This window comes from Scomber japonicus, chromosome 2 (genome assembly GCF_027409825.1).
Source record: "Scomber japonicus isolate fScoJap1 chromosome 2, fScoJap1.pri, whole genome shotgun sequence".
Taxonomy (NCBI): Eukaryota; Metazoa; Chordata; class Actinopteri; order Scombriformes; family Scombridae; genus Scomber; species Scomber japonicus.
Window position 1 is genome coordinate 4,318,878 of NC_070579.1, and position 13,386 is coordinate 4,332,263.

A 13,386-nucleotide genomic window follows, 5' to 3' on the forward strand; every position below is an offset into this window, starting at 1 on the left:
TGGTGCAATCCCCTACTGGAAAATCCCACTTGGTGCTGGTAGCTGGTCACTACTTTGACTATTTTGAGTTAAGTTTTTGGCAACAGGTACTTGAGCAACTTGACTCAGCAGGTAAATCCAGCAAGATCAGCTAATGACCAGCTACAGTTTGACGCTGGTTCTTGATGGATTTAACAGCAGGGGGTCAGAGTTTTGACATCAACTTCCTCTCAGTCTAGACATGACAATCCACATAGTAACCCAACGATTGTTTCCTGTTCTGTGGTACCGCTGGACGAAAGCCACATAATTACGGATATGAAACCAAGATGAATGTAACTGGGAGATGTTTAAACTCTAACCTTTCGAACTTCCCCTTAATCTAATCCTCAAACTCTCTGAATCATCCTAAAAATAACTTGGTGAGATGCGATCGATGTCAGGCAGTGACGCCACAATGTGATGTCAACACTGTATCTGAATCAAATGTTTGGCTGCATTTAAAGGGAACACCGGTTTTAGACATCACTAGTAAGGCGTTGGTACTACTGCAGAACCAGAGATTGATTCTCTTTAAAAGATTCTTCTTGTCAAACCACAGTTTCTATATTAACCACAATGCACAGCTTAACAATGGGTGAACCTTCTTCATAAATCAAGAGGTTGTTGGTGCAGGGTGGGACTCAACTTTCTTATCAAAGCCGTGTGAACCCATCTCCACTCATAAACCATCAGGCCTCAAGCGGTCAGACCGATGGTTTATGAACCAGAAACTGCAAGCAGACTTTACACAACCATGATAAAGTGTTGACTCAGTCATGTCACAGCAGTTTATTACAATGGCTCCAATAAACATTATCAAAGAAAGAAATATTTACATATGAGCAGGTTTTTTTGACATGATTAATAGATTAGATGTGTTTTCAACTGCCTCCACTTCTCAATTTCTAAAAGTTTAAGAGGTAGACAAACAAATATCTCCACACCTCGAAGCTCTACACAACAATGGCAAAGGCCTCTGAAATTATTAACTGCTTTATGGACTTTATCCTCAGTACATCCTGTTTTATACCATAGAGTTTTAGAGAGATTACTGTTGTATTTATGTCAGTCAAGCAGTGAAAGTCACCATTGTTTCAGTGCCACAGATAGCACATAATCAAGCCAAACTTAACTGACACAATCAACATTTAATATGCATAAAATAAGTCCATAAAATAAGTATAAAGTCCAAACTCAAACGTGTGTAGAGTGTGAACCTGCAGATGAATAGCTTAACTGTGACCTGAACCAGGTTAATGTGGTTCAAACTTTACTGAGAGTTCATTTATCAGGCAGATGTCAGCCTTTTATTACAGCTCAGATAATTTAGTCGGTCATTGATCTCTGAAGCTAAAGACGATTTCACCCTGAACACAAACACTGAAAAAGTTTGGTTTTGTTTTCACATTAATTATTTATAAAAAGGAAGCATGGTTTTATATGGAGGGTTAGTAGAGAATAAAGTCCAGTTACAGTGCAGTGGTTCACTCCCTCGTCTTGGTTTTAAATGAGTCATCAGGACAAATGTCTGAAAGATGTTCATTATTTTCTATTTGCTGATGTGAGGTCAACTGTAAAGTGACACCTTGCACATGTGATGTAAAAGTCTAGTTGTGAGATGCCCTGCAGGTTTTAGTTCCTCTAAAGAATTAATGAGCCACATTTGACCTGTATAGTCACCTGACAGCAGTGAGGCTTAGGCTGGAGTTTGACACCATTCTTAAAGGGACAGGACGCTCCAAACTCTTTTCAGTTGTGTGGCAATACCAGACCATGGCAGTGAGCCAATTGTCCTCATTCCTGAAGACAGTTACAGTAACTTGTTTAGAAATAGCTGGTAAAATAGTAACTCACAGGAGAGACATTCCTAGTACAGCAGTAAAAAGAACCACATATTTTCACTCTTTGGAGTCATTTCGAAACAAATGAAGGAACATGTGACCCAGTGCAGCGGTGTGACTGTATCAGCCTTTAGATACACACACAGTATTTGTAAGTAAATGAGAACGCCACCAACCAAAACCTTTAACAATGACTGGATATAACATGTATAGCATGTAAACATTTTGATGCTTATGCTAGAATGTATGGCTGCTTATTTTTGTCATGTGTTATCAAAGATGGGTGTAATGTCAAGTATGCAACAGGTATTTACATCTGTTCCCATTTAATAAGCAATATTTCGCCTGTCCTTTATTTTTTTAATTTTATTTTTAACAGCCAAAAGCACAAGTTGTAACATTTTCAACTTGAATGGACTGATTGATTCAATTTTGCATCTTTGTGTGTTTGCATTGACTTTATATGAAATCGCTCCACCTCAAACATCATGTCAAGTCTAAACACATTACATTGCAGGGTTTATTTGAAGATTGACACTTTGCATCTTTCCAAAATCTGAAAAATTGCTTCAAACTGGTGATGAACACAGTGGCCCTGAAGGCTCAACAAGATTTTTTACACATTGTATTGAACTTTCAGGGCGTCCTTAGGTCCTCTTCAGTGACTCCACCCTTCCCTTCTTTCAGAGGACCACAGCTGCTGTATGTTTTTATCTTTTTTATCACTATGGCCAGAGAGCAACCTCCATCCTATCAGGGGTGGACCTCAAATGGAAAACATGATATAAAAACACAAACACAGTGAATCAGTGCTGCAATTTGAATCAAAACAGGTCAAGAAAGCAATGATCTTTTGGTCCATCAACAAGTCAGACCCTTCAGGATCAAACATGAACACAACAGATGGCAGGTCATATCTTCCTTTCTGAGTGTGTAGCAGGTGTGGAGGCCATGTTGGATCCAGTCTGACTCTTACAGGTCTGAACAACTCCCATGTCTGTTAAACACAATGAAACAGAGATAGTAGGAGTCGTGTGGAGGATGGTCATCTTTCAGCCACACCTCATTGTCTCTCTGCTGTCTGAGATAAAAGTCTCACACAAGTTTTAGGTGCGGTGAACAATTCTGTCGATGCTCTCCTGGATGTCCGCCATCTTCTTCAGCACCTGGTTGACTTTGGCCTCGTCAAACTCCAGACACACGAACTCTGAGTCCTGGTAGGAAAGAAGAAGAGAAAGATTTTATCAGTGGAAAGTTACTAAGTACATTTATAGTTTGATTCCAATAAGAAGCATTTTATTTGAAAAGAAATACATTAGAGTAGAGCAGATTAGTGCCATCGCCCACACCATTGATCAGTCCTACTTGATATTTTGAAGCAGCTCTTTGCACAGATCTGCATTTTAATTATTACATACTACTCAAAAGTGAATGAAGTCTACTTCAGCTGTGATACGAGGTTATCCCATGTGTCCCATCATTGTTTTATCCAATCGTTCTCGAGAACAGATGTCACACTGTGATGACCACTCTCCTGGTTTCCATGGATACTGCTATTCCCTCTGTCCATTGTCTATTGTTGGGTGTCATTGGTATCACTTATCACCATAGAGGAACATTTTATTGTTTGCTTTTTTCCCCCCTTTTTACAATTTGAGTGTTAATATGGGCTGATGTTCCAAACAGGGATTAAGTTTAGTTCAAGACTAGACTTGTTTCTCAATGGATACTTTCACAGTCTTAGAAACTGGACCTTTGTGTTTAACAATGACGGCACAACTCCAACTCAGAACACAGTAACATCTCCACACTAACTGCTTGTGGCAATTTGCGCTGGTTTTTGCAGCAACTCTTAGTTGCATTTCAAAAGGGCCAACTTTGCACCAAATGTTTGCCTTATGTCTTTATTATTGTATATTTTGGTATTGCAGTAATACTAAAGTAATGGAAGGTAATTGAGTTACATTACTTTAATATTGTGGTACTTGGATTACATTACTGACTGCTTTGAAATGAATTCATTCATTCATTATTGCAGTAAACCTGCCTGTATGTTTCATATATTCATTAACTTGTAAGGTCTTTGATAAAAAGTGGAGACCAACTTTTTTCCCCACACACAGAAGATTGATTAGGAGCCACTAAAGAATCAGACTCGATAATGGTAGAATCTTAACAATTCCCGTCTCTATACAGAAGAAGCTCCTGTGTCTCTGTGATTATACAACCTAATAGTTAGAGTACAGTCTGTTATAAAGGCCGTTAAACTCTGAGTAATAAAGACATTCTCAGTGTTGATCCACACTGACTGGCACACTGAAATAAACCCCAATTAGACCATAAACTCTTTTTTTTGGTGGGCACTTAATGATTTACTAGACAGCAACAGTTGAGAGATGACAGGAAATGAGACACAAAACTGAACTATGAACCATGTAGTCATTAAAAAAAGAAAGAAGTGCTGGAAGCTTGGTGATGATGTGGATGACTTTAATCTTTATCTTATCTTTATACTGCAGCGGTTTATCTTTAAGTTACTGAATGGCAGGATTTTTAAGTATATGGAACACAAAATCAGCCAGACACAAATTAACAGAGGTAGTGGAAAATTAAAAAAGAAGATGGTAAATGTTTAGAAAGTGAAAAAGAAATATTGGAATTGGAAAAGCTAACTATTAACTATAAAAGGTAAGACTGAAAAAGTTGAGTTTAAAATGAAAAGGGAATAAAAATGCACAATGTCAAAGAAAGAACGAAAAAGAAAAAGGGAAGGGAAAGAAAAAAAGGAGAAAAGGGAGGAAGAAGAGAAAGAAAGGACAAGAAGTAGGAGGAGGAAGACGAGGAAAGAAAGAAAGAAAGAAAGAAAAAGGAGATTCAGAAGAGAGGAAAGAAGGAAGGAAGGAAGGGAGGACGACACAAAGGTTAAACTAAACCTCATTAAACTATTCTGCCTTTTAGAAAGAGAGGAACAGCTTCGTTAAACTTAAAAAAAAAAAAAAGAGGTAGAGGAATTATTTTAAAGCAGTGCAGTGATGAGCAGGATGGACTCTGCAGACCGGACAGACTCCTCGCTGACCTCTGACCTCTGACCTGGACTGGCTGTCTGCTGGTCAACATGCTTAAAATATCTATTCTATACACACAAACACGTAATCAAACAAACAATGGATAATCTGCTCACATGTGGGCTCATAGCATCATCATCATCATCATCCTCAGCATCACAGATGTTACCTGAACATCTGCAGCCGAAACACTGTGAAAGGTAAACAATCCTCAGACTGACCAATCATCTGAAATCTGGACAGAAAATCTATTTACATGATCCAGGTTTTGTTTTTGTTGTTTTTAAATCATCTCCGGTCTTTGAGCACAGTACCAGGAACACTGAGCCCATCCCCTTCAAAACAATGTAAGCATGGCCAAGCGGCTGGCCACGGTTCTGTCTTCGTCAGAAAATGTGTTGTTGTTTGTCACCTCAATAAATTTAAGTTAATTTTGTATTTAATTTGTGTACATTTTAGTCATTTACTTTAAAAACACACTGTTTTTGTTAGTAAAATAAGAGTAAAAAGGTTAAAAAAAAACAGGATTCACAAAAATTAAAACGGAAAAAACGGAATTTGGGAAAAAATTAAAAAGTATTTTATAGGGCCCCAGTTGACCAGTGGTAGTCGTGTGTGGACTCATTCATAAAAACAACTGTAGTACGATCTGTAATTTAATGTACTGCAGGAAATAAAGCCTCAATATTAACAGAACCCCTTACTCAGCTCAGGACCCTGATAGAGTAAATTAAACCCCCTCACGAGACGAAGGGGCCAACAATGGGACCAACGATGGGACCAATGATGGGAATGATGGGGCTAACGATGGGACCAACGATGGGAATGATGGAGCCAACCATGGGGCCAACCATGGGGCCAACTAGGCATGGGCCGGTATGAGATTCTGACGGTATGATAACCTTAGGTAAAAATATCACGGTTTCATGGTATTATTATTACGGCTATAAAATGTGATATTTTGAAATGTTGATGAAAACCGGCCCATGCCTAGGACCAACCATGGGGTCAACCATGGGACCAATGATGGGAATGATGGGGCCAACCATGGGGTCAACCATGGGACCAATGATGGGAATGGTGGGGCCAACCATGGGGTCAATGATGGGAATGATGGGGCCAACCATGGGGCCAACCATGGAACCAACCATGGGACCAACCATGGGACCAACCATGGGACCAACCATGGGGCCAACCATGGGAATGATGGGGCCAACGATGGGGCCAACCATGGGACCAATGATGGGAATGATGGGGCCAACCATGGGACCAATTATGGGGCCAACTATGGAAATGATGGGACCAACCATGGGGCCAACCATGGGAATGATGGGACCAACCATGGGACCAACGATGGGGCCCATTAAAACTGAGCGACCAGTAATCCATCACATTCAGGCTCAGGCTGGCTGCCATACTGGAATCCACCCAAAACCAGATTCACGCCCGCAGGGTTTTCTGGTATTTAAGGGGGAATTATTCTAATAATACATGTTTGTTTAAGAGCGTTCCTGTCGTTTCTCTCCCACAGACTCTCATCAGATGGACGTTCATTCAATCGTAAATGTGTATGGAAGGTAAAAACATGAAATATTGAGCTAGAATGACTTTTAAAAAAATCAAGTTGTACTATAAAAACTGAGACAATGACTTTACACTCATACTTAATGCTTTGTATCAGACTATAAAAGAGCTTAACTGCATCATAGAAGAATTTACATGTATTACATTAAAATCTGCAACAAAAAACAAATCAGCTGATCGACAGGAAACAAGTCAGCAGCTATTTTAATAATCTAGATGTAGTGGTGGTTTGTCTTTAAAATGAAAATAAAAACAATTATGAAGAAAAATATAAAAAAATAAGCTGCCCAGTACCTTCAAATTAAAAGTATGTACAAATGAACTAAAATGATATTACAATTAAACTAATTCAGCTATATTCTTCAAAATAAAACAGCAAGAAAAAATATATTAACTCTTATTTTTTTATTATAAATCATATATATATTATTTCTTTTTGTTACTTTCTTGTTTTCATCATATTATTAAACTTGATCTCTTTTTGTTTTGTCTTTTTAATTTACACTAATAGTTTTTCAGTGTGACTAACTGAACTGATCGAGTCTCACCTGTCCGGCTCGGCCCAGCTCCAGCTCCATCAGAGCGACCGGTCCGCTGTGAACCGCGTCTCCCCTGCTGCCGGCCGTCTGCAGGTCGACCCTCCAGGAGAGGCCCCTGAGGCCGGGCTCCCAGCGGCTCTGAGCCAGCAAGCTCTCCCTCACACGGACACGCTGGCTCTTCCAGAAGCGGGAGAGAGCGGCTGCCTGTTCTGCCGTCACTCCACCTCCCTGCTTCCTGGTCTGAGCGGTGAGGAAAGCCTCCAGCTGAGCGTGGTCCATGTCTGCTGTGGCGATGGACTGAAGAGGAGAGAGAGAGAGAGCAATCAATCAATCAGTCAATCAATCAATCAATCAGTCAATCAATCAATCAGTCAATCAAACTAAACACCTTTCATACAGGTTCATGTAGTTCAAAGCCTCCTTTTCTTTGTTAGAGTTAACTGAACATCTTCAGATTTTGAACTGTTGATCAGACAAAACTAAAGATCCATGAAAAATATTTGACAGTTTAATTAGGATGTGTTCATTTTTATTTAGTATTTTATATATTTAAGCTGTCTTTCATTGCTCATATTTTCTTCTATTATTTAACCATTTTATTACCATTAACTGTTATTGTTGTCTTATTCAATTCATTATTGAAAAGTAAAGAGAGGGAAGTGAAGCTTGTTCTGTTGTTGAGCTTGTTCCAAATCACCTGAATTACATGTTAGTGCTGCCCTCTGCTGGCAACAGTGGAGACACACAGGAATATAACGAATCAATGAAAAAACAGCAGTTTGATTAAAAGGACAGGTTAATGATTTCAAGTGTGTCTTAAAATCAACAGTCAGGAGCTCAAAGTAACATGAAGTGTGTTTATCTGTCTGTAATGATTCCTCCTGTTCATACTGACCATTAGATCCTTCATAATGTTTACAATGGAAGTGATGGAGGACTAAATCCACAGTCCTCCTTCTGTGGAAACATTTAAAAGTTGATGTGAAGCTAATATGAAGCTTCAGCGTCCAAATGAGTCAAATCTTCATCTTCTATGTTTCAACGTTACAGTGTTTTTAGTACTAAAGTCTTTTTGTTACTATACTTCCACCACAGAGAAACAGGAAACACTAAGAGGAGATCTGATGCTAAAAAGACTGTAAATGTGTCAGATATCACTTGATATGACTAACTCACACTGTTACCATAGTAACTATAATAACTATAGTAACTCACACTGCTGAAGCTCAATAGAAGCTGATCAGAGACTTTAAAATGATGATTTTAGTCCTCCATCACTTTACATTGAAAGCACATGTGAAGGTTTTAATAGTCACTATGAACAGGAGGAATGATTACAGAGAGGAACACCTGACTGCTGCTTTGAGACACATTTGAAGAATTGTGAACATTTCCTTTAAGTGAAACCTTTCACTAACATGAAGGTAAACACCTGCAGGACTCAGATGTACGATACGATACGATACAGGCCTACTTTATTGTCCCCAAGTGCTGCACACAGAAACATGCCCCCCACAGTTACATAGACACACTACAAATAGTGCACACATCATAAATAGATAAAGTAAAAAATACAATACAGTGCATTGCATATTATACATAACACTTACTGCACATACCCAGCTGCTAGACTATTGCACAGTCCGTACAGTCTCGTGCAGCATTGTTTAAAAGTTTAACAGAGACAGGAACAAATTAGCTTTTAAAAAGGATTGACTTCATCTGCCACTGGGAAAGAAGTGAGGGTCAGACTGCTGAAGCTGAATATAAGCTTCATATCAACTGTTCTATGACTGTATGGACACACTGTGGATTATATGTAAAACCTCTCTCACTGCTCATTTGATCACCTGACTGATGTTTTTGTTTCTGTTGACAGACGTGAAAAAAAAGGTGTGAATCTGTCCTTTAAACTCTTACACACTTCATTAATGACAATCCAATCAGAAGCTAGATAGACTTTAGTTATTAGCTGATATTGAAATGAAATGCTAGCTTTAAGGCTGCAAACACTTAGAGGCTGCTGTGACTTGTTTTACCTTCAGCAGGCCTTTCATCTTCTGGTGCAGAGCCTTGAACTCATCTTGAGGCAGTTCCGGGTACAGCTCGTGCTTCAGCAGCTCCTCTGTGATTTCTGTATTGTTGTAATAAACTTTCTGAGCTATTCCACTTAGCAAACCGCTCAGAGACTTGGTTGCCTCTACATCCGCCATGTTTTCTCTTCCTCAGCGCGGAGTCACGTGAAAGCGGGACGGATCATGTCACGTGAAGTGTAGCGCCGCGCGGCATTGTGGGAGTCGTAGTTTTACCGCGCAAATGGTTGGGTTAGCTTCAGACCTCAGACGTGGAAAGTAACTAAGTACATTTACTCATTTAGTCAACTGGAGGTATAAATAATTGTTCTTATGTTATTAAGGGATATGTTTGTCATTTATTATTCATTTTAAATTGTCTGCAGATGAAGAATAAGAGTATTTAGTGGCAGCTGTGCTTACTTGTTGCAGATGTTGCTTTATGCTAACGTGTTTTTTCTTTTTTCTCCTGATTTATTTCATGTTTGTATGTACACATTTTATGTTTATATGTTTTATACTCGTTTTATATGGCACCAGAGGAGGACTGCACTTTCTGATTCATTGAAAATAAGTTACACATTTTTATAAATTTTTTTTCTGTGTCAACTGGCAACGACTGGCATTTTTAATGTCCAATACTGTGCAATATTAGCATTTCATGTATACGGACAATACTAATAACTTTAGTGATGTGAATCTCATGTGTGGTAGGGAAGTAGTTTTTTGACTGTATCAGTGTGGCATTGTGTAACCTCAGTTGATGTTTGAATTAAAATTTGCTGAATGGGAAAAAACCCCCAATGTGAATTAATATGGACAATACTCTTATCTGGCCATGCTCAGGTGAGCATGTGTATGTCGAACTTTGAATTAATGTATCACGTAATACAAAAGATATACAGCGTACTGGACAGGGCCAGAGCACATGTCTAAAACAAGTTAACCTAATCACACCATAGTGACATAGTATGTTAATGTTGTTGAAAGTCACTACAAAATGGATGAACCTGCTTTGTTTCTCCCACTGTAATATACAATAGGAGTTCTCAAATGATTGACACACAGACAGACCAGAATGCTGCTGAGCCAAGCTTTAATCAGAAAAAAGCAGAACATCAGAGGATTTGATTACGTGTTACAGAAATATAGGAAAAGACAAACAGTAAATACTGAAAATACTGATTTATATTAAATGATTTTTTTCACCTTGATTTAATTTGATATATATACACAGAACATTACAATAAATTGTAAATAAAATAAAGAAGCTCTTCTTCACCTCCATTGAATGTTTCCTCATCAGCTAATTAGCACTCAAATGATCTGTGTCACTAAAAAAGGCCTTAAGGTCACATTTGCAGTGGTTGGTCAGGTGAAGTGGTTAGATTAAAAACAACGATACCAAAACTCTTAATTTGATGATTAACAAACAGATGTGAGGAAACAATTTAGAAAGTATGGTTTTTCAATCCATGCATTTAAAACTATAGTCACCCTGTGTGCTTTTCCTTGCCAGATTCTCAGTCTTGTTTAGTTTTTCTTTTAACAGAATCTGCAGATATAAATCATAATGTACTGTATGTTTGGTCGAAGGTTGTATTAACCCCGCTAGAAAAGGCTGGCTACCTAAGTGTGGCTTAGTTGAGTGCTGTATGAGTTTGTTGCTGGTTAAGAGGGCATCATCTTCATCTTCTTCAGTCAACTGCAATGAGATAACGCCCTCAAGATAATGTTTAGTCTATCTATCGACCCCAGATAAGCGGAAGAGGACGGTAACGGTAACGGGATGAGGACATTCTGTGATATAGTGTATGTTGTTTTCTCAAATTAGCCTTAGACCACAGTGAGTCCTTAATAACATCCGAAAATACACCTATTATGTCAGTGCCAGACTCCAGGAAACTGATATTGAACATTTTAAAATCAGCATAAGAATGGTATCAATAAATCTATTGGAAGGATTGCTGAAGAGATGAGTTTTTAAGGTGAAAAGAAACAAGTGCGTTTTTATCAAGCATACAGTAGGGTGTCATTTTAATTCACTTAGCTTCATTGGGCTGCCGTGGTTTGTTCTGGTTCTCAAGAACTTACATAGTTAACAAGCTGCTGCTAGCTGCACTGCGTCTGCCACCTACACTACTTTTTCCTGTGCTTTCTTGCCCTGTTTTCCACCTTTGCCCCTGCGCCCTTGTCTGGGTTTACCCTGTTTATTTACCTTTGCCCCCTTTCTTACCTTTGCCACCTCTGCCTCCTTTTCTATCCTTGCCACCTCTGCCTCCTTTACGACCCTTGCCACCTTTGCCTCCTTTACGATCCTTGCCACCTTTGCGTCCTTTTCTATCCTTGCCACCTTTGCTACCCTTGCCACCTTTGCCACCTTTGCTACCCTTGCCACCTTTTCTTACCTTGCCACCTTTGCCACCTTTTCTATCCTTGCCACCTTTTCTTACCTTGCCACCTTTTCTATCCTTGCCACCTTTGCCACCTTGTCTAACCTTGCCACCTTTGCCACCTTTTCTATCCTTGCCACCTTTTCTTACCTTGCCACCTTTTCTTACCTTGCCACCTTTGCCACCTTTTCTTACCTTGCCACCTTTTCTATCCTTTCTACCTTTGCCACCTTTTCTATCCTTGCCACCTTTTCTTACCTTGCCACCTTTGCTACCCTTGCCACCTTTGCCACCTTTTCTAACCTTGCCACCTTTTCTATCCTTTGTACCCTTGCCACCTTTTCTAACCTTGCCACCTTTGCTACCCTTGCCACCTTTTCTAACCTTGCCACCTTTGCCAAATTTTCTAATTTTGCATTTTTTCTTATGCCCGCCTGTTTTTTTGTTCCTTGTAACCTTTTTGCCTTTCCTATTTTGTTTGCCTACGCCTTTTTTCTGTCTGCCAACTACTTTACGTTTGATGCGTCTTCTACCCTTGCCTCGTTTTCTACGTTTGTCCTTGTGCCCTTTAGCCTCTTTCCCACGTTGTCTACCATTGCCACCTTTTTTACCCTTTCCTCCTTTTCTAACCTTGCCACCTTTTTTACCCTTTCCTCCTTTTCTAACCTTGCCACCTCTTTTACCCTTTCCTCCTTTTCTAACCTTGCCCCATTTTTTACCCTTTCCTCCTTTTCTAACCTTGCCACCTCTTTTACCCTTTCCTCCTTTTCTAACCTTGCCCCATTTTTTACCCTTTCCTCCTTTTCTAACCTTGCCACCTTTTTTACCCTTTCCTCCTTTTCTAACCTTGCCACCATTTGTAACACATGAGGGTGTAACGTCTCCATCTGAGGAGCAGCTAGTGCACTGAAAAGGATCATTTCCAGGTTGGTAACAACGGAAAATATGGTCAAGACCGAGTTTAGAAATACCAAGTTTTTTAAAGGATTCAGCCTGTTGCGAGGCGTCTGTGGCAGGAACATCAGCTACTTTAGAAAACACGAATGCATAACCACTCCAATTCTCTACGACATCATTAATCTTCTCAGTGATAGTGTACTCATTTTTGCTTGTACACGTTAGACCACATGGGGATTCTTCAGAGTAGATGACAAGGAAATTATCCTGACTGTTTGCAATAAGAGGTTGTATGTTTTCTAAAATATCGAACAATGCCCCTGATGTTGCAACCACCCTGGTGCCTTGGTACACTTCACCCTGTGAAACAGTTTGTTTCAGTTTGTCAGCTGGGTCGTCCTGGAAGACTTCCTGAAGATCAGTGGGGTCTTGGTTCTGTGGGACATTCACTGCCAGACTGGAGGTGTCACCGAGCGCATACCTGTACGAAGAAAACATTACATGAAATTTAGTGAGTATCTTGGTTCATGTGGTTTAGCAGTGAGAAAAGATAGAACAGTTGAAATGTGAAAAGTATAGACCCTGTAATCCCTTAAATCTGACTTTAAGGTGTGTACCTTTGTGACACCACAACTAGTTTGGAGCCAGTCATGGTCCAGTATTCAACTTTCAGGAATGTAATGTGGAAACTTATACTGATATACTGAGAATGGACATTTCAGTGAGGAAGGAGACAATAACTAACATTGCCTGTAACCTGGATTTGTCTATACTGTATTTCCAAGACAATGGGTTTCTATAGAGTCACTTTTTTGCTGGATTTTCAAAAACCTTGTGGAAACATCTGTAATCAGATTTACATATAACAGCTGCTCTAGCCTCTGTAGATGTGAATGAGATAATAGATAATACAGTAGACTCACTCATTCTTGATGCCTTCTACAATACTTTTCAGCCAACTCTGGTCCACAGCA

The 13,386-nt window shown here is 39.4% G+C and overlaps 1 protein-coding gene across 2 annotated transcripts; it reads right to left on the reverse strand.

Annotated features, from left to right (window-relative positions):
• Positions 1-2,474: 2,474 nt before the first annotated feature.
• On the reverse strand, positions 2,475-9,264 carry commd1 (copper metabolism (Murr1) domain containing 1). Of its 2 annotated transcripts, XM_053337142.1 has the most exons (4): positions 9,090-9,264; positions 7,060-7,347; positions 2,962-3,076; positions 2,475-2,859 (listed from the first exon to the last, which is right to left on the reverse strand). In XM_053337142.1, exons 1-3 carry the CDS (start codon positions 9,261-9,263, stop codon positions 2,969-2,971), a joined length of 570 nt encoding a protein of 189 aa, XP_053193117.1. In that variant the 5' UTR covers position 9,264; the 3' UTR covers positions 2,475-2,859; positions 2,962-2,968. The 2 variants fall into 2 exon arrangements, with proteins under 2 accessions (XP_053193117.1, XP_053193109.1); XM_053337134.1 differs by having other exon boundaries at positions 2,475-3,076.
• Between the last annotated feature and the right edge of the window lie 4,122 nt (positions 9,265-13,386).